The following is a 17,902-nucleotide window of genomic DNA, read 5'->3' as shown; positions in this document are numbered from 1 at the left end:
GAGAGAGCGCAGTCTGAGCGAGAGAGAGAGAGAGAGAGAGAGCGCATTCTGAGTGAGAGAGAGAGAGAGAGAGAAAGCGCATTCTGAGCGAGAGAGAGAGAGCGCGCAGTCTGCTAGGGCTCTGCTAACGCGAGAGAGAGAGAGACGAGAGCGGCAGTCTGAGCGAGAGAGAGAGAGAGAGAGAGAGAGAGCGCAGTCTGAGAGAAGAGAGAGAGAGAGAGAGAGAGCGCAGTCTGAGAGAGAGAGAGAGAGAGAGAGAGAGAGAGAGAGAGCGCATTCTGAGCGAGAGAGAGAGAGAGAGCGCAGTCTGAGCAGAGAGAGAGAGAGCGCATTCTGAGCGAGGAGAGGAGAGAGAGCGCAGTCTGAGCTGAGAGAGAGAGAGAGAGAGCGCAGGTCAGAGAGGGAGAGTGCATGTCAGAGAGAGAGAGTGGCAGTCAGAGAGAGAGAGTGCGTCAGAGAGAGAGAGAGTGCAAGTCAGAGAGAGAGAGAGTGCAGTCTGAGAGAGGAGAGAAGAGAGTGCAGTCTGAGCGAGAGAGAGAGCGCAGTCTGAGCGAGAGAGAGAGCGCAAGTCTGAAGCGAGAGAGAGAGCGCAGTCTGAGCGAAGAGAGAGATGCGCAGTCTGAGCGAGAGGAGAGAGAGAGAGAGAGAGAGAGAGAGCGCAGTCTGAGCGAGAGAGAGAGCGCAGTCTGAGCGAGAGAAGAGAGCGCAGTCTGAGAGAGAGAGAGTGCAGTCAGAGAGAGAGAGTGCAGTCAGAGAGAGAGAGTGCAGTCTGAGAAGAGAGAGAGTGCAGTCTGAGAGAGAGAGAGTGCAGTCAGAGAGAGGAGAGCGCAGTCAGAGTAGAGAGAGTGCAGTCTGAGAGAGGAGAGAGGAGCGCAGTCTGAGCGAGAGAGGAGTGCGCAGTCTGAGCGAGAGAGAAGAGAGAACAGGTCTGAGACGAGAGAGAGAGAGAACAGTCTGAGCGAGGAGAGAGCGAGAACAAGTCTGAGCGAGAGAGAGCGAGAACAGTCTGAGCGAGAGAGAGCGAGAAACAGTCTGAGCGAGAGAGAGAGAGAACAGTCTGAGCGATGAGAGAGAGGCACAGTCCTGAGCGAGAGGATGGGAGAGAGAACAGTCTGAGCGAGAGAGAGAAGAGAGAACATTCTGAGCCGACGTAGAGAGAGAGAGAGAACAGTCTATCGAGAGAGAGAGAGGGAACAGTCCTGAAGTGAGAGAGGGCGAACAGTGAGCGAGAGAGAGAGAGAGAACATGCTGATGCGCGAGAGAAACCTTTTGAGCGAGCGAGAGAGAGAGAGAACAGTCTGAGCGAAGAGATGAGAGATAACAGTCGAGCGAGAGAGTAGAGAGAAATCTGAGCGAGAGAGAGAGAGAGACAGTCTGAGCAAGAGAGAGAGAGAGAGAGAACATCTGAGCGAGAGGAGGAGAGAGATGAGCAGTCTGAGAGCGAGAACAGGCGGAGAGAGAGAGAACAGTCTGAGCGAGAGAGATGAGAGATAACAGTTCGCGCAAGAGAGAGAGAGATGAGAGAACAGGTCTGAGCGAGGAGAGGAGGAGGAGAGACAGTCTGGAGCGCGAGAGAGAACAGTCTTGAGCGAGGAGAGAGAGGAGAACAGTCTGAGCGGAGGAGAGGAGAGAGCAGAGAACAGTCTGGAAGGCGAGAGAGAAGAACAGTCTGAGCGAGGAGAGAAGAGAACAGTCCTGAGCGAGGAGAGAGAGAGAACAGTCTGAGCGACGAGAGAGAGGGAACATTTCTGAGCGAGAGAGAGAGAGAGAACCGTCTGAGCGGAGAGAGAGAACAGTCCTGAGCGAGAGAGAGAGAGAACAGTCTGAGCGAGAGAGAGAGAGAGAACAGTCTGAGCGCGGAGGAAGGAGGAGAACAGTCTGAGCGAGAGAATTAGAAACAGTCTGAGCGAGAGAGAGAGAACAGTCTGAGCAAGAGAGAGAGGGAGGGAGAACAGTCAGAGGGAGGGAGAACAGTCAGAGGGAGGGAGAACAGTCAGAGGGAGGGAGAACAGTCAGAGGGAGGGAGAACAGTCAGAGGGAGGAGAACAGTCAGAGGGAGGGAGAACAGTCAGAGGGAGGGAGAACAGTCAGAGGGAGGGAGAACAGTCAGAGGGAGGGAGAACAGTCAGAGGGAGGGAGAACAGTCAGAGGGAGGGAGAACAGTCAGAGGGAGGGAGAACAGTCAGAGGGAGGGAGAACAGCCAGAGAGAGGGAGAACAGCCAGAGAGAAGGAGAACAGTCAGAGGGAGAACAGTCTGAGCGAGAGAGAGAGAACAGTCTGAGCGAGAGAGAGAGAGATAGAGAACAGTCTGAGAGAGAGAGAGAGAGAACAGTCTGGAGAGAGAGATAGAGAACAGTCTGAGAGAGAGATAGAGAACAGTCTGAGCGAGAGAGAGAGAACAGTCTGAGCGATGAGAGAGAGAGATAGAGAACAGTCTGAGCGAGAGAGAGAGAGAGCGAACAGTCTGAGAGAGAGATAGAGAACCGTTGACGAGAGGAGAGAGAGAACAGTCTGAGCAAGAGAGAGAGAGAGAGAGAAGAGAACAGTCTGAGCGAGAAGAGAGAGAGAGACAGTCTGAGCGACGGAGAGAGAGAACAGTTGAGCGAGGGAGAGAACAGTCAGAGAGAGAGAGAGAGAACAGTCAGAGGAGAGAGAGACGAGAACAGTCTGAGCGAGAGGAGAGAGAGAGAACAGTCTGAGCGAGAGAGAGAGAGAGAACAGTCTGAGCGAGAGAGAGAGAGAGAACAGTCTGAGCGAGAGAGAGAGAGAGAAACAGTCTGAGCGAGAGAGAGAGAGAACAGTCTGAGCGAGAGAGAGAGAACAGTCTGAGCGAGGAGAGAGAGAACAGTCTGAGCGAGAGAGAGAGAACAGTCTGAGCGAGAGAGAGAGAACAGTCTGAGCAAGAGGAGAGAGGGAGGGAGAACAGTCAGAGGGAGGGAGAACAGTCAGAGGGAGGGGAGAAACAGTCAGAGGGAGGGAGAACAGTCAGAGGGAGGAGAACAGTCAGAGGGAGGGAGAACAGTCAGAGGGAGGGAGAAACAGTCAGAGGAGGGAGAACAGTCAGAGGGAGGGAGAACAGTCAGAGGGAGGGAGAAAGTCAGAGGGAGGGAGGGAGAACAGTCAGAGGGAGGGAGGGAGAACAGTCAGAGGGAGGGAGGGAGAAACAGTCAGAGGGAGGGAGGAGAACAGTCAGAGGGGAGGGAGGGAGAACAGTCAGAGGGAGGGAGGGAAGAACAGTCAGAGGGAGGGAGAAAGTCAGAGGGGGGAGAACAGTCAGAGGGAGGGGAGAACAGTCAGAGGGAGGAGAAACAGTCAGAGGAGGGAAGAAACAGTCAGAGGGAGGGAAGAACAGTCAGAGGGAGGAGAACAGTCAGAGGGAGGGAGAACAGTCAGAGGGAGGGAGAACAGTCAGAGGGAGGGAGAACAGTCAGAGGGAGGGAGAACAGTCAGAGGGAGGGAGAACAGTCAGAGGGAGGGAGAACAGTCAGAGGGAGGGAGAAACAGTCAGAGGGAGGGAGAACAGTCAGGAGGGAGGGAGAACAGTCAGAGGGAGGGAGAACAGTAGAGGGAGGGAGAACAGTCAGAGGGAGGGAGAACAGTCAGAGGGAGGGAGAACAGTCAGAGGGAGGGAGAACAGTCAGAGAGAGGGAGAAACAGCCAGAGAGAGAGAGAGAGAACAGTCAGAGAGAGAGAGAGAGAACAGTCAGAGAGAGAGAGAGAACAGTCTGAGCGAGAGAGAGAACAGTCTGAGCGAGAGAGAGAGAACAGTCTGAGCGAGAGAGAGAGAGAACAGTCTGAGCGAGAGAGGAGAGAGAACAGTCTGAGCGAGAGAGAGAGAGAACAGTCTGAGCGAGAGAGAGAGAGAGAACAGTCTGAGAGAGAGAGAACAGTCAGAGAGAGAGAGAGAACAGTTTGAGTGAGAGAGAGGAGACAGTCTGAGCGAGAGAGAGAGAGAACAGTCTGAGCGAGAGAGAGAGAGAACAGTCTGAGCGAGAGAGAGAGAGAACAGTCTGAGTGAGAGAGAGAGAGCAGTCTGAGCGAGCGAGAGAGAGAGAACAGTCAGAGAGCGAGAGAAAGAGAAATGGGGGGGTTACCGGAAAACTCCACATACTGTGTCCACCACACGCTCCTCCATACTGTGTCCACCACACGCTCCTCCATTTGAACTTGTTTCTCTTTTACCACAAGTGATGTGGCTATTCTCTGATGTGTTGGGTCAGATCAGGACAGAAAAGAGAGCAGTGGAGGTTAAGAGAAGAGGACAGAGAAGAGGAACAGAAAGAAGGAACAGAGAGGAGGGACACCAGGTTTAATAGTACAAACTTTCTAAACCCAGTGGCCCAACATCGCGATATTCCGAGAACGCTTCCGAAGCAGACTCCGCTGACCAGATAGGGTCGATGAGAGAATTTTTACAATTATTCCTTAGTTTATAATTTTCTGGAAATCTAAAGGCACAACCTAGATTAGAGTCAATGTCTTAAGTAGTTGAACATGTTATTGCTCAAACCTCGTGAAAGTGACAAACTGACCACTTTTAATTTTTGTCAAAAACAAACTACACTGCTCAAAAAAATAAAGGGAACACTAAAATAACACATCCTAGATCTGAATGAATGAAATACTCTTATGAAATACTTTTTTCTTTACATAGTTGAATGTGCTGACAACAAAATCACACAAAAATTATCAATGGAAATCAAATTTATCAACCCATGGAGGTCTGGATTTGGAGTCACACTCAAAATTAAAGTGGAAAACCACACTACAGGCTGATCAAACTTTGATGTAATGTCCTGAAAACTAGTCAAAATGATGCTCAGTAGTGTGTGTGGCCTCCACGTGACTGTATGACCTCCCTACAACGCCTGGGCGTGCTCCTGATGAGGTGGCGGATGGTCTCCTGAGGGATCTCCTCCCAGACCTGGACTAAAGCATCCGCCAACTCCTGGACAGTCTGGTGCAACGTGGCGTTGGTGGATGGAGTGAGACATGATGTCCCAGATGTGGTCTGGGGAACGGGTGGCCAGTCCATAGCATCAATGCTTTCCTCTTGCAGGAACTGCTGACACACTCCAGCCACATGAGGTCTAGCATTGTCTTGCATTAGGAGGAACCCAGGGCCAACCGCACCAGCATATGGTCTCACAAGGGGTCTGAGGATCTCATCTAGGTACCTAATGGCTGTCAGGCTACCTCTGGCAAGCACATGGACGGCAGTGCGGCCCCCCAAAGAAATGCCACCCCACACCATGACTGACCCACCGCCAAACCGGTCATGCTGGAGGATGTTGCAGGCAGCAGAACGTTCTCCACGGCGTCTCCAGACTCTGTCATGTCTGTCACATGTGCTCAGTGTGAACCTGCTTTCATCTGTGAAGAGCACAGGGCTCCAGTGGCGAATTTGCCAATCTTGGTGTTCTCTGGCAAATGCCAAACGTCCTGCACCGTGTTGGGCTGTAAGCACAACCCCCACCTGTGGACGTTGGGCCCTCATACCACCCTCATGGAGTCTGTTTCTGACCGTTTGAGCCGACACATGCACATTTATGGCCTGCTGGAGGTCATTTTGCAAGGCTCTGGCAGTGCTCCTCCTGCTCCTCCTTGCACAAAGGCGGAGGTAGCGGTCCTGCTGCTGGGTTGTTGCCCTCCTATGGCCTCCTCCACATCTCCTGATGTACTGGCCTGTCTCCTGGTAGCGCCTCCATGCTCTGGACACTACGCTGACAGACACAGCAAACCTTCTTGCCACAGCTCGCATTGATGTGCCATCCTGGATGAACTGCACTACCTGAGCCACTTGTGTGGGTTGTAGACTCCGCCTCATGCTACCACTAGAGTGAAAGCACCGCCAGCATTCAAAAGTGACCAAAACATTAGCCAGGAAGCATAGGAACTGAGAAGTGGTCTGTGGTCACCACCTGCAGAACCACTCCTTTATTGGGGGTGTCTTGCTAATTGCCTATAATTTCCACCTGTTGTCTATTCCATTTGCACAACAGCATGTGAAATTTGTCAATCAGTGTTGCTTCATAAGTGGACAGTTTGATTTCACAGAAGTGTGATTGACTTGGAGTTACATTGTGTTGTTTAAGTTTTCCCTTTATTTTTTTGAGCAGTGTATATTTGTTACTGCTCGACTTAAAACGGTCTCGGTCGACCAACAGCCTAACGACCAAACAATTGACCAGTCGACTAATTGGGGTCAGCCCTAGTGGAGAGGTAGGGGAGATTAACAAATGCTAACATATTATTTTAACCCAGTCGGGCTTTCAACTTACTCTTGAAAGTTGTAATAATAGAATGCACTAAGTGTAATTTCGAAAATTGGGTAGTGCATCAGGAGTTTTCCTCTTGTCATGTCATTCATCGCAGACCTTAGTGAGCCATTTATAGAATTGTCCATTTGATCAACTAGCCCATGTCTGCTAATGTTTTTTAGCTTGGCATTTTAGCCCATTGATTTTGATGTAATGTTTGCGTAACTCAGATAATCCAGGAATATACAAGACATAGCAAAATGTGTAGAATTGCACGGGATGTTCCCCAATTATGACAAACATTTTGGGAAGCACTGCATTAGAGGGAGTGTTGTGATGTTGAGTCATGTGGTCCACTCAGTCTTAATTGTGTGCGTTTTGTGTGTAGGCCCTACTGTAAGTTTACATGTCGTTGTTGGAGTGACGTGGAAGCAAAGTGTTTTACAAGCAGCCCTCTGCTCATAATAATACAAATGCTAGTGAGTGTGTGTTTGAGAAGTGGTGTGTACTTGTGGCGCATACATGTGTGTGTGTGTCTGTCTGTTCCCCTCAGGCTGGGGCTGTGGAAGTAAACAGGCTCATTAAGAGGCAATTGTTCATAGCTGAGCACCCTGAGCCAAAGCCTGAGTGGCGTGGAGCAACGCCACACCATGGGGACACTTTGGCCAACACACACACAGGGAAATTAATGGAGACTCCAGGGGAGGAAGGGAGGGGTGCAACACTGGGACTCTCCAGCTTGTTACTGTCTCTGCTGCTGCTACACTGGCAAAAAAAAAGTATGTGAACCCTTTGGAATTACCTGGATTTCTGCATAAATTGGTCATCAAATTTGATCTGATCTTGATCTAAATCACAACAAGACAAAAACTGTGTGCTTAAACAAATAACACACAAATTATTTTATTTTTCTTGTCTATATTGAGTACATAATTTAAACATTCACAGTGTAGGTTAGAAAAAGTATGTGTACCCATAGCTTTTGGAGAAGTCAATAGCCTATCAGGAGTCAGCTTTCCTGGAGTACAATCAATGAGTCAAGATTGAAGATCTTGGTTAGAGCTGCCTTGTCCTATAAAAAACACAGCAACATTTGAGTTTGCTATTCACAAGAAGCATTGCCTGATGTGAACCATGCCTCGAAAAAAAAGAGAAGACCGAAGATCAAGAATTGTTGACTTGAATAAAGCTGGAAAGGGTTACAAAAGTATCTCTAAAAGCCTTGATTTTCATCAGTCCACGGTAAGACAAATTGTCTATGAATGGAGAAAGTTCAGCACTGTTGCTACTCTCCTGGCTGTTCTGCAAAGATGACTGCAAGAGCACAGCGCAGAATGCTCAATGAGGTTAAGAATAATCCCAGAGTGTCAGCTAAATAGGTACAGAAAATCTTTGGAACATGCTAACATCTCTATTGACAAGGATACGATATGTAAAACACTAAACAAGAGTGGTATTAATGGGAGGACACCACGGAAGAAGCCACTGCTGTCCAAAAAAAAACTTTGCTGCACGTCTGAAGTTCGCAAAAGAGCACCTGGATGTTCCACAGTGCTTCTGGCAAAATATTCTGTGGACAGATTCAACTAAAGTTGAGTTGTTTGGAAGGAACACAACACTATGTGTGGAGAAAAAAAGTGGGCACACCAACATCAAAACCTCATCCCAACTGTAAAGTATGGTGGAGGGAGCGTCATGGTTTGGGGCTGCTTTGCTGCTGTAACAGGGTTGGTTATGTTTCCACTTGCCTCTAAAGAAATGTGTATTTAATGTTCAAGCATTCTTATTGGTTAGTTCAACTCTGATGACAATAAGGTGTGTTGTGATTGGCCCCGCTTGCAGATAGGGGGAGATCGCGAACGTCAGGTCTTCCCAGTATGAAAATGTGATGCAAGGGGTAGGTCATGTTCTGACTACTGTTTTCTATTTTCTATTTTACAATGTGTACAAGTTTGCTGTACGTTACTGATTTATACATGTGTGGGTATATGGTACCTGTTAGGGATTGAGGGGCTTTCTGGGATGTGCTTTGGCATATGATTGCTGTAAATAAGTGTGTTAGCTAGCATACACCGATGTAATGGTCACATGAGACACTGCTAACACAGTTGTCTTCATGCTACAGATTTTGCCATCGACAGCCATCAATACCGTTAAGCCCTGCACAACTAACGTGCTGTTTCCCATTTAACAACAGAAATAAATGCTCAACTGGGACCACTGGCTGAAGTGATTTATTTTTAGAAGACACAACGCATGGAGAGTACATTATACATCTGTTGCACTGCCTCAGGGTCTGGATAGCTTGCTATCATCGATGGATGAATTCCCATGTTTATTAAGACATTTTGCAGGAGAATGTAAGGCTATCTGTCCATCAATTGAAGCGCAACAGGACAACGACCCAAAACACAGAAGTAAATCAACAACAGAATGACTACAACAGAAGAAAATACGCCTTCTGGAGTGGCCCATTCGGAGTCCTGACCTCAACCCGATTGAGATGCTGTGGCATGACCTCGAGCGATTCACACCAGACATCCTAAGAATATTGCTGAACTGAAAGTTTTGTAAAGCGGAATGGTTGAAAATTCCTCCTGACAGTTGTACAGAAAACCTTTGGTTGAGGTTATTGCTGCCAAAGGAGGGTCAATCAGTTATCAAATCCAAGGGTTCACATACTTTTCCCACCCTGTACTGTGAATGTTTACACGTTGTGTTCAATCAAGACATGAAAATGCATAATTGTTTGTGCTTTACTAGTTTAAACAGACTGTTTGTCTATTGTTGTGACTTAAATGACGATCAGGTTAAATTTAATGACCAATTTATGCCAAAATCCAGGTAATTACGAAGGGTTCACATACTTTTTGAAGGACTACAGTACTGTGTGTTTTCTGTTCACTGGGAACATGAACTACAGGGAGTTCTGTCTCATGATTGACCCAGCTAAAGAGATACAATAAGTTATATTGAATTCTGTCGACCCAGCACACTCAATACGGGTGCCATTTGGCCTGGTCTAGATGCCATGATCAGGGGTCTTGCATTCTGTATGCTCTACACTGCTTCCTAGTGGTGATACCTCCTCACTACCAAGAGAAATGTAAATAGTGGGGTAGGATGATGTTCCCCAGACTAACACAGATCTGAGGTCAGTTTTATGCCCCCCACCCACCCTAATGGTTAAGGTTAGGATTGGGTGAGGGTTAGCTGACCCTAAATTGATGCTTACGGGCAACATCTAACCAAGGTGACAAGGGTTAGCTTTACATTTTATTTAGCCCTACAGGCAGTGACCAAGGATCAATTCTACTCCATAGCTTACTGTAAAAGTACTATAGTCCTATTATAAGAGCATCCATCCAACATAGTGGACAAAGGTGACCTTTGTAAAAGACCATCATGTGTCAGTGAGCCAGGCAGTCTGCCCCAGGCTAGCCCTGGGTGACAGCTGTGATGCTCTATTGGCTGAGCTAAATGCCAAAAGCCCTGTTGGACGAGGTGGGTTTTACCACAGTGATCCTAGAGCCACAAGAGAAGGGAACGCTGGGCCAACCTTTAAGCCTTCAACTAGTTACAGTGAAATGAAGGTTCTGGTTATGATGAAAGAAGGTTATGTTTATGATGCCTGTGTGTTGTTAGCCTGCAGGCTATTTATTTTCTTCGGATGGTGTTTTTTCATGTTTTGTTGGTTAGGAGATGTGAATGTGGGGTTTGTCTGCCAGGGTGATAGCATTTGAAATGCTTTCAACATGTGACTTTCAGCTGTTGAGGACCTGAAATAACTATTAAAGCGTTTCGTCATAAGATGTAAGTCTGAATAAGGATTGTAATCAGAGACAAACTCCTTAGTCATTGTTGAGTATCTAAGGTCATTGTTGAGCTGCCAAGGGGCTCGATTCAATCCATAGCACAGAACATCTGCATTGTAGTGCGGTTCACATTTAAAAGTCATTTCCAATTGATCCGTCCTATGCAGCGTTTACCTTGAATGCAATCTCTGCGACTGTGGGAACATTGCCATTAATTGTCAATCAACATTGCCATTAACTGTCAATCGCGCTATAAAGCAGATCTTCAACGCTATGGATTGAATTGAGTCCTAATGCTGTTACGTGCTTTAGATTGTCTCTGTAGTCACAAATGGAGGATGAAAAAGGTTATGAGAAGAAGAGATGATTTGTGCTCCTTTATATTGTATGTGTGAGAGCAAAGCATCAACTGACACAGATTATGCTGTAAACAAAAATACTCCTGCTGGAAACACAAATGCCGCTTTAAAAGCAAACACGTGACACACATGCGCAAGCAGCAGTGACACACCCGCGTGCGAACACGCACACACACAAACTGACCGATAGCTCTATAGCTGGAGAGGTTCGAAATGGTTAGATCCCGCTGCTTCCACAGTATATTGATGTGATTGATTTCTCTCCTTCTCTTCCTCTCTCCCTTTCTCTGCTGAACTCATGCAAACTAAATGGACCTATGTTGTCTTGGTAACACATTATTTATTTTTTATCTGCGAACATTTGTGCAAATAGGACATCAAATCAAATCAAATTTATTTATATAGCCCTTCGTACATCAGCTGATATCTCAAAGTGCTGTACAGAAACCCAGCCTAAAACCCCAAACAGCAAGCAATGCAGGTGGAGAAGCACATCGACATTACTGACTGTTGTTATTAGAATGTTGTGACTGCATCGATCAATTCTCTAATAAAACGTGTTCAATTATTACACCTTATAAACACGTCCATTTAGATATGCTATCATACAATATGCTTCGATTATAATGTTCTCCATCGTCGTCAAGAGAAAGTTGTGATGTAGTACTCCAGCTCTCCACCAGGTGTCCCTAGTGTGATAAGGAATACTGTACTTTCTGTGTGCCTACAGCAGCTCACGTGCAGACAACACAAGCCATTTATTTTTTTTGCCTTATAGGATCTGTTCACGTAGTGGATGAGAGGGGACATATCAGTAGCAGTGTCCCTGTCACCTGTCCTGACCTGTGACACACACAGTCAGACTAAAACCTGACAGGTCAAACCAGCAGGCAGACCAACCTCCCTCGCTTGATACAGGAGCATTAGTCACACAGCCAGCATGCACAGAATGACAAATAGCACAGAAACAATGCATCCAGAATTCACATACACACATAAATGAGGCACATACTGCACACAAGCACACACGCGGTGCCATGTAGCTACTGTAGGATCGGTTTTCAATGCTCCCTTTCCCTCTCTGGTTTAAGGAGCACACCCCAGTATATTGACATCAGTTTACGGTCTGTTTTCAACTTTAAGCCTTTTACATATACCTGTTTCAGAGCCATGCAACTACCTAATTCATAATTGACCATGCAGCGGTTCAAATCCAAGTGTAAATGCCGTTTATCAAACTCCAGGTGGTGCTACTGTCAGATGACATGAAAATAGAGCTCTTTGGCCACACACACCAATGGTGGCGTTGGTGTCGAAAAACAGAAGCCTATGCAGAAAAGTATCTCATACCTACGGTAAAATATGGTGGTGCATCTTTGATGTTATGGGGCTATTTTGCTTCCACTGGTACTGTGACCCTTGTTAAAGGTCAGCGGCATCATGAACTTTACCAAGTACCATGACATTTTAGCCAAAACCTGTTTGCCTCTGCCAGGAGGCTGGCAGTTGGCCGCAAGTGGATCTTCCAGCAAGGCAACAACCCCAAGCTCACATCAACATCCACAAAGAAATAGTTAATTGAAAAAAAGTCTCTGGACTTGAACCCCAATTAAAAACCTTTGGTTTGAATTGAAGAGGGCCGTCCATAAGCGCAGACTAAGGATATCAAGGATCTGTACAGATTCTGTATGGAGGAATGATCTAAGATCTCTCCAAATGTCTTCTGTAATCTCATTAAACGCAAGGTTAGGGTACCTCGCAAGGTTCGGGTGCCTCGCAAGGTTCGGGTGCCTCGCAAGGTTCGGGTGCCTCGCAAGGTTAGGGTGCCTCGCAAGGTTCGGGTGCCTCGCAAGGTTCGGGTGCCTCGCAAGGTTCGGGTGCCTCGCAAGGTTAGGGTGCCTCGCAAGGTTAGGGTGCCTCGCAAGGTTAGGGTGCCTCGCAAGATTAGGGTGCTGCAGTACTGAAAAAAAGGGGTGCCAATAATCTTTACTCATCTTTTTTTCAATCTCTTTCTCTGAGCAATTTATATGAGTTAAAAATTTGCATATTTTATAACTCAGTATTTGTATTATTTATTATATACAGTTGTTTTTGCTCATCTTTATCAAGGGTGCCAATCATTTTGTTCCTGACAGCACCCTCTTTCAGAGCCATGTAAATACCTACTTCTTAAACTTGGTACCGGAAAGACAATCACAATCCCCAACCAAGCATTTAATCTAACACGGAACACAGCAACATGTGTTTTTGAGGTTTATTTCCAGTTTGCTGAGAGATGCATAAACAGTGCTGCCGTACAGTATATAATGGAATTGTGATTGACTGAATCTGATTGATGATGCTAATGCTCGGTGTTGTGTTTCCCCTTACAGTAAAGTGGAGACAGCAGCCATTGAGACAGAGTTGCTGAGGGACTACAGGTTTGGCCAGCAGCAGCTCATAGAGATCTGGGGGCACGCCTGTGCCATCGCTATCACCAAGGTATGTACCCCCCTATTCTCTCTCCAAGAATCACCTTTTTTGGGACCATTCATCCATTTCATCCATCCATCCCTCATTCCCCAGATTCTGATGCTGTTCCACCTAATAGTATTAATAGTATTTCAAACCCGTGAATAGAGGGACTGTTCTGTTCTCTGTATTCTTTAAAAACATATTTTAGCCCTTTTTTCTTTCCAATTTCGTGGTATCCAATTGTGTTAGTAGCTACTATCTTGTCTCATCACTACAACTCCCGTAGGGCTTGGGAGAGACGAAGGTTGAAAGTCATGCGTCCTCCGATACACAACCCAACCAAGCCGCACTGCTTCTTAACACAGCGCACATCCAACCCGGAAGCCAGCCGCACCAATGTGTCGGAGGAAACACCGTGCACCTGGCAACCTTGGTTAGCGTGCACTATGCCCGGCCCGCCACAGGAGTCACTGGTACACGATGAGACAAGGATATCCCTACCGGCCAAGCCCGCCCTAACCCGGACGACGCTAGGCCAATTGTGTGTCGCCCCATGGACCTCCCGGACGTGGTCGGTTACGACAGAGCCTGGGCGTGAACCCAGAGTCTCTGGTGGCACAGCTGCCGCTGCAGTACAGCGCCCTTAACCACTGTGCCACCCGGGAGGCCATGTATTCTTGAAAAAACAGTGAGTGTGGGTGTTTATTTACAGTTGTGGGAGAACTGTCCCCCTCAACAATGCTGTGTCTCTGCTCCATAAACCCTGAGGCACATCAGTGAACAGAGGCTCTATCTGGCCTGATTGTCTGATGAGAGACTGATCTGTTCAGCTGGGAGCCAGTCTGGCAAGTCCACATGCCCCTTATCAGTCCCTTCTGTGTGTGTGTGTGTGTGTGTGTGTGTGTGTGTGTGTGTGTTAGCACGTGTATGTGTCTGCGTACGTATCATGTGTCTGTTTTTAGCTTGTGTGTATGTGTGTGTGTGTGTAAGTTCTCCAAGTCAGACTGCCTGTAGTCAGCGGTAGCAGCAGTGTCTGGAGTGTGTCTCTGTGGAGCTGTCAGGAACACACGTGGTTCCTTTGACCAGACGGTTGGTTGGTTTAACCCTGCGGTCGTTTGCTCCACGGGCACCCAGTGTGGTGTGATAAATGTTCCCTGAGATTCCAGACATATGAGACACTTTCCTTTCAGAGAGAGAGAGAGAAAGTCTGATTACCTCAACCACATCCCCTTACCACCATTATCACCAGCAGCCAATGGTCCATGGCCAGAGCGGACACAGCCGCAGCACACATACCGTAGCTAGACAAACAGCGCCTGGCTCGACCCGGATCGGCTTGGGGCTTCTGCACACACATGCATGACATCACTGTTATTGAAGAAAAGTGCAGTAGTAGGGCCTTGTGATTTCACTGCAGTCGTTGCAGTTGCCAGATGGTGAAAAATTCATCTAAGTAATTCTCCCCCCCCATACGTCCAAAGACATCCAATCCCCCCGGCAGCAACCACACGGGCCATGACGGGTCCATCTCCGGTGTGTTCCTCTGTGATCTGGGCTGGAGTGCGTGTGGAGCGGCGCTATGTGTTCAGCCTGGGTTGGGAAGCCTTTCAACACCTGGGGAGACAAATAATGTTCCGCTTCCATGGAGCAGTAAACGCTGGAGTGTGATGTCCCTGGGTCCTTGTTCTGTCTACTCAGGATGTGTTTAATATGTCAACATGTCCGTCGTGAAACATATTCATTATCCTGTGCAGCTTTCATTAATAGTGTGTGGCCGTATTTATGTGTGTGTGTGTGTGGGTGTGTGGGTGGGGGTTGTGTGTGTATGTATTTTCCTTACACTTTATAATTTTTACCCATAATTCTTATTTATTTATTCCTATTTTACCCCCTTTTTCTCCCCATTTTCTGACTTGATCTCATCGCTGCAACTCCCCAACAGGCTCGGGAGGCGAAGGTCGAGTCATGCATCCTCCAAAACATGACGGCCTGCTTAACCCGGAAGCCAGCCGCACCAATGTGTCGGAGGAAACATCGTTCAACTGACAACCGAGGTGAGCCTGCAGGCACCCGGCTCGCCACAAGGAGTCGCTAGAGCTCGATGAGCCAAGTAAAACCCCCCCGGCCTGGGAGAGCATAGGCCCACCCACTGGGGAGCCAGGTCCAGCCAATCCGAACGAGTTTTCCTCCACAAAGGGCTTTATTACAGACAGAAATACTCCTCAGTTTCATCAGCAGTCTGCGTGGCTGGTCTCAGACGATCCCACAGTTGACGAAGCCAGATGTGGGGGTCTTGGGCTGGCATGATTACACATGGTCTACGGTTGTGCGCCAGTTGGACGTACTGCTAAATTCTCTATGACAACGTTGGAGGTGGCTTATGGTAGAGAAATGAACATTACATTGTCTGGCAACAGCTCTGGTGGATATTCCTGCAGTCAGCATGCCAATTGCACGCTCCCTCAACTTGAGACATCTGTGACATTGTGTTGTGTGACAAAACTGCACATTTTAGAGTGGCCTTTTATTGTCCCCGGCACAAGGTGCACCTGTGTAATGATCAGGCGGAGTTCCTCTGTCCAGTGTCTGTGTTCTTTTGCCCATCTTAATCTTTTAGTTTTATTGGCCAGTCTGAGATATGGCTTTTTCTTTGCAACTCTGCCTAGAAGGCCAGCATCCCGGAGTCGCCTCTTCACTGTTGACGTTGAGACTGGGGTTTTGCGGGTACTATTTAATGAAGCTGTCAGTTGAGGACTTGTGAGGTATCTGTTTCTCAAACTAGACACTCTAATGTACTTGTCCTCTTGCTCAGTTGTGAACCGGGACCTCCCACTCCTCTTTCTATTCTGGTTAGAGACAGTTTGTGCTGTTCTGTGAAGGGAGTAGTACACAGCATTGTATGAGATCTTCAGTTTCTTGGCAATTTCTCGCATGGAATAGCCTTCATTTCTCAGAACAAGAATAGACTGACGAGTTTCAGAAGAAAGTTCTTTGTTTCTGGCCATTTTGAGCCTGTAATCGAACCCACAAATACTCATGCTCCAGATACTCAACGAGTCTAAAGAAGGCCCATTTTATTGCTTCTTTAATCAGTACAACAGTTTTCAGCTGTGCTAACATAATTGCAAAAGGGTTTTCAAATGATTAATTCAACTTTTAAAATTATAAACTTGGATTAGCTAACAATGCCTGTGTAGATATTCCATTAAAAATCAGCCAGTTCCAGCTAATAGTAGTTTACGACATTTAAAAAATAAAAAAAAGAGTTTTAATTTTACCTTTATTTAACCAGGCAAGTCGGTTAAGAACAAATTCTTATTTTCAATGACGGCCTGGGAACAGTGGGTTAACTGCCTGTTCAGGGGCAGAACGACAGATTTCTACCTTGTCAGCTTGGGGGTTTGAACTCGCAACCTTCCGGTTACTAGTCCAACGCTCTAACCACTAGGCTACCCTGCCGCCCCACAATGTCTACACTGTATTTCTGATCAATTTGATGTTATTTTAATGGACGAAGAATGTGCTGTTATTACAAAATCGAGGACATTTCTAAGTGACCCCAAACTTTTGAACGGTAGTTTATGTATGAAGGTATTTATGTGTGTTTGTAGTGGGACGTGTCTATGTGTGTGTTGCAGTAGTGTGTGAATGTCAGGTGGACAAGAGCAGATGTATCTCATTACTACGGATGTCAGGGAGGCAATACAGTCATTGCTCCTGTGTGTACTATGTGTGTGTGCATGTGTATGTTGTGAGGATAGGACTGAGGAGCCTGGTGAGCTGACATACAGTGCATTTGGAAAGTATTCAGACCCCTTGACGTTTTCCACATTTTGTTACGTTACAGCCTTATTCTAAAATTAATTAAATCGTTTTTTTCCCTTCCTCATCAATATATATACAATAACTCATAGCAAAGCAAAAACAGGTTTTTAGACATTTTTGCCAAAAGATATGTATTGACATATCACATTAACATACAGTACCAGTCAAAAGTTTGGACACACCTACTCATTCACGTTTTTTCTTCTTCTCTGCATTGTGAAATAACACATAAGAAAAAATATAGTACCAAAAAAGTGTTCACCAAATCAAAATATATTTTAGATTCTTTAAAGTAGCCACCCTTTGCACATTCTTGGCAAGTATTCAGATACTTTACTCAGTACATTGTGGAAGCCTCAAGTCTTCTTAGATATGAAGCTTAGTACACCTGTATTTGGGGAGTTTCTCGAATTCTTCTCTGCAGATCCTCTCAAGCTCTATCAGGTTGGATGGGGAGCGTCACTGCACAGGTATTTTCAGGTCTCCCCAGAGATGTTCGATCACGTTCAAGTCCAGGCTCTGGCTGGGCCATTCAAGGACATTCAGAGTCTTGTCCCAAAGCCACACCTGCATTGTCTTGGCTGTGTGCTTAGGGTCGTTGTCCTGTTGGAAGGTGAACCTTTACACCAGTCTGAGGTCCTGAGCACTTTGGAGCAGGTTTTCATCAAGGATCTCTCTGTACTTTGCTCCATTCATCTTTCCCTCGATCCTGACTATTCTCCCAGTCCCTGCCGCTGAAAAACATCCCCACAGCATGATGCTGCCACCACCATGCTTCACCATAGGGATGGTGCCAGGTTTCCTCCAGACATGACCGCTTGGTATTCAGGCCAAATAGTTCAATCTTGGTTCTCATGGTCTGAGAGTTCTTAAGGCCAGGCACCACAGGCAAAATCTATCAGTTTTCAGATTTTGGGATATTTTGCAACTAACTTCCATACTTTCATAAAATGTACAAATAAATCGGCAATAATGTATATACATACTTTATTTGTATCATTTTATCCCAACTATGTCAACTACACCTACCAAAAATGTGGTTCTTGATAGCGGTTGAAGGTCAACATGAAACATGGTATTTTGAAAACTTTATGTTGAATCATATATCACTTAAAGCCTTGTTTTCCGGAGAATATAGTTAGCTAGTCCATACATGGCTATATCCTTTGTAGACGTAGTTCTTCGTGC

General features: G+C 46.7%; 1 protein-coding gene across 1 annotated transcript in view; it reads left to right on the top strand.

Moving 5' to 3' along the window:
* Positions 1 to 17,902, top strand: part of yjefn3 (YjeF N-terminal domain containing 3) — a 90,512-nt gene that overhangs the window by 60,509 nt on the left and 12,101 nt on the right. Inside the window, exon 2 of the mRNA XM_020497549.2 lies at positions 12,808 to 12,916. Within this exon, the coding sequence (XP_020353138.1) occupies positions 12,808 to 12,916 (109 nt within the window). The remainder of the gene's footprint in view (positions 1 to 12,807; positions 12,917 to 17,902) is intronic.

This window comes from Oncorhynchus kisutch, linkage group LG13, assembly GCF_002021735.2.
Source record: "Oncorhynchus kisutch isolate 150728-3 linkage group LG13, Okis_V2, whole genome shotgun sequence".
In the NCBI taxonomy this organism is placed as follows: Eukaryota; Metazoa; Chordata; class Actinopteri; order Salmoniformes; family Salmonidae; genus Oncorhynchus; species Oncorhynchus kisutch.
This window is presented reverse-complemented; position numbering and strand designations above follow the sequence as displayed.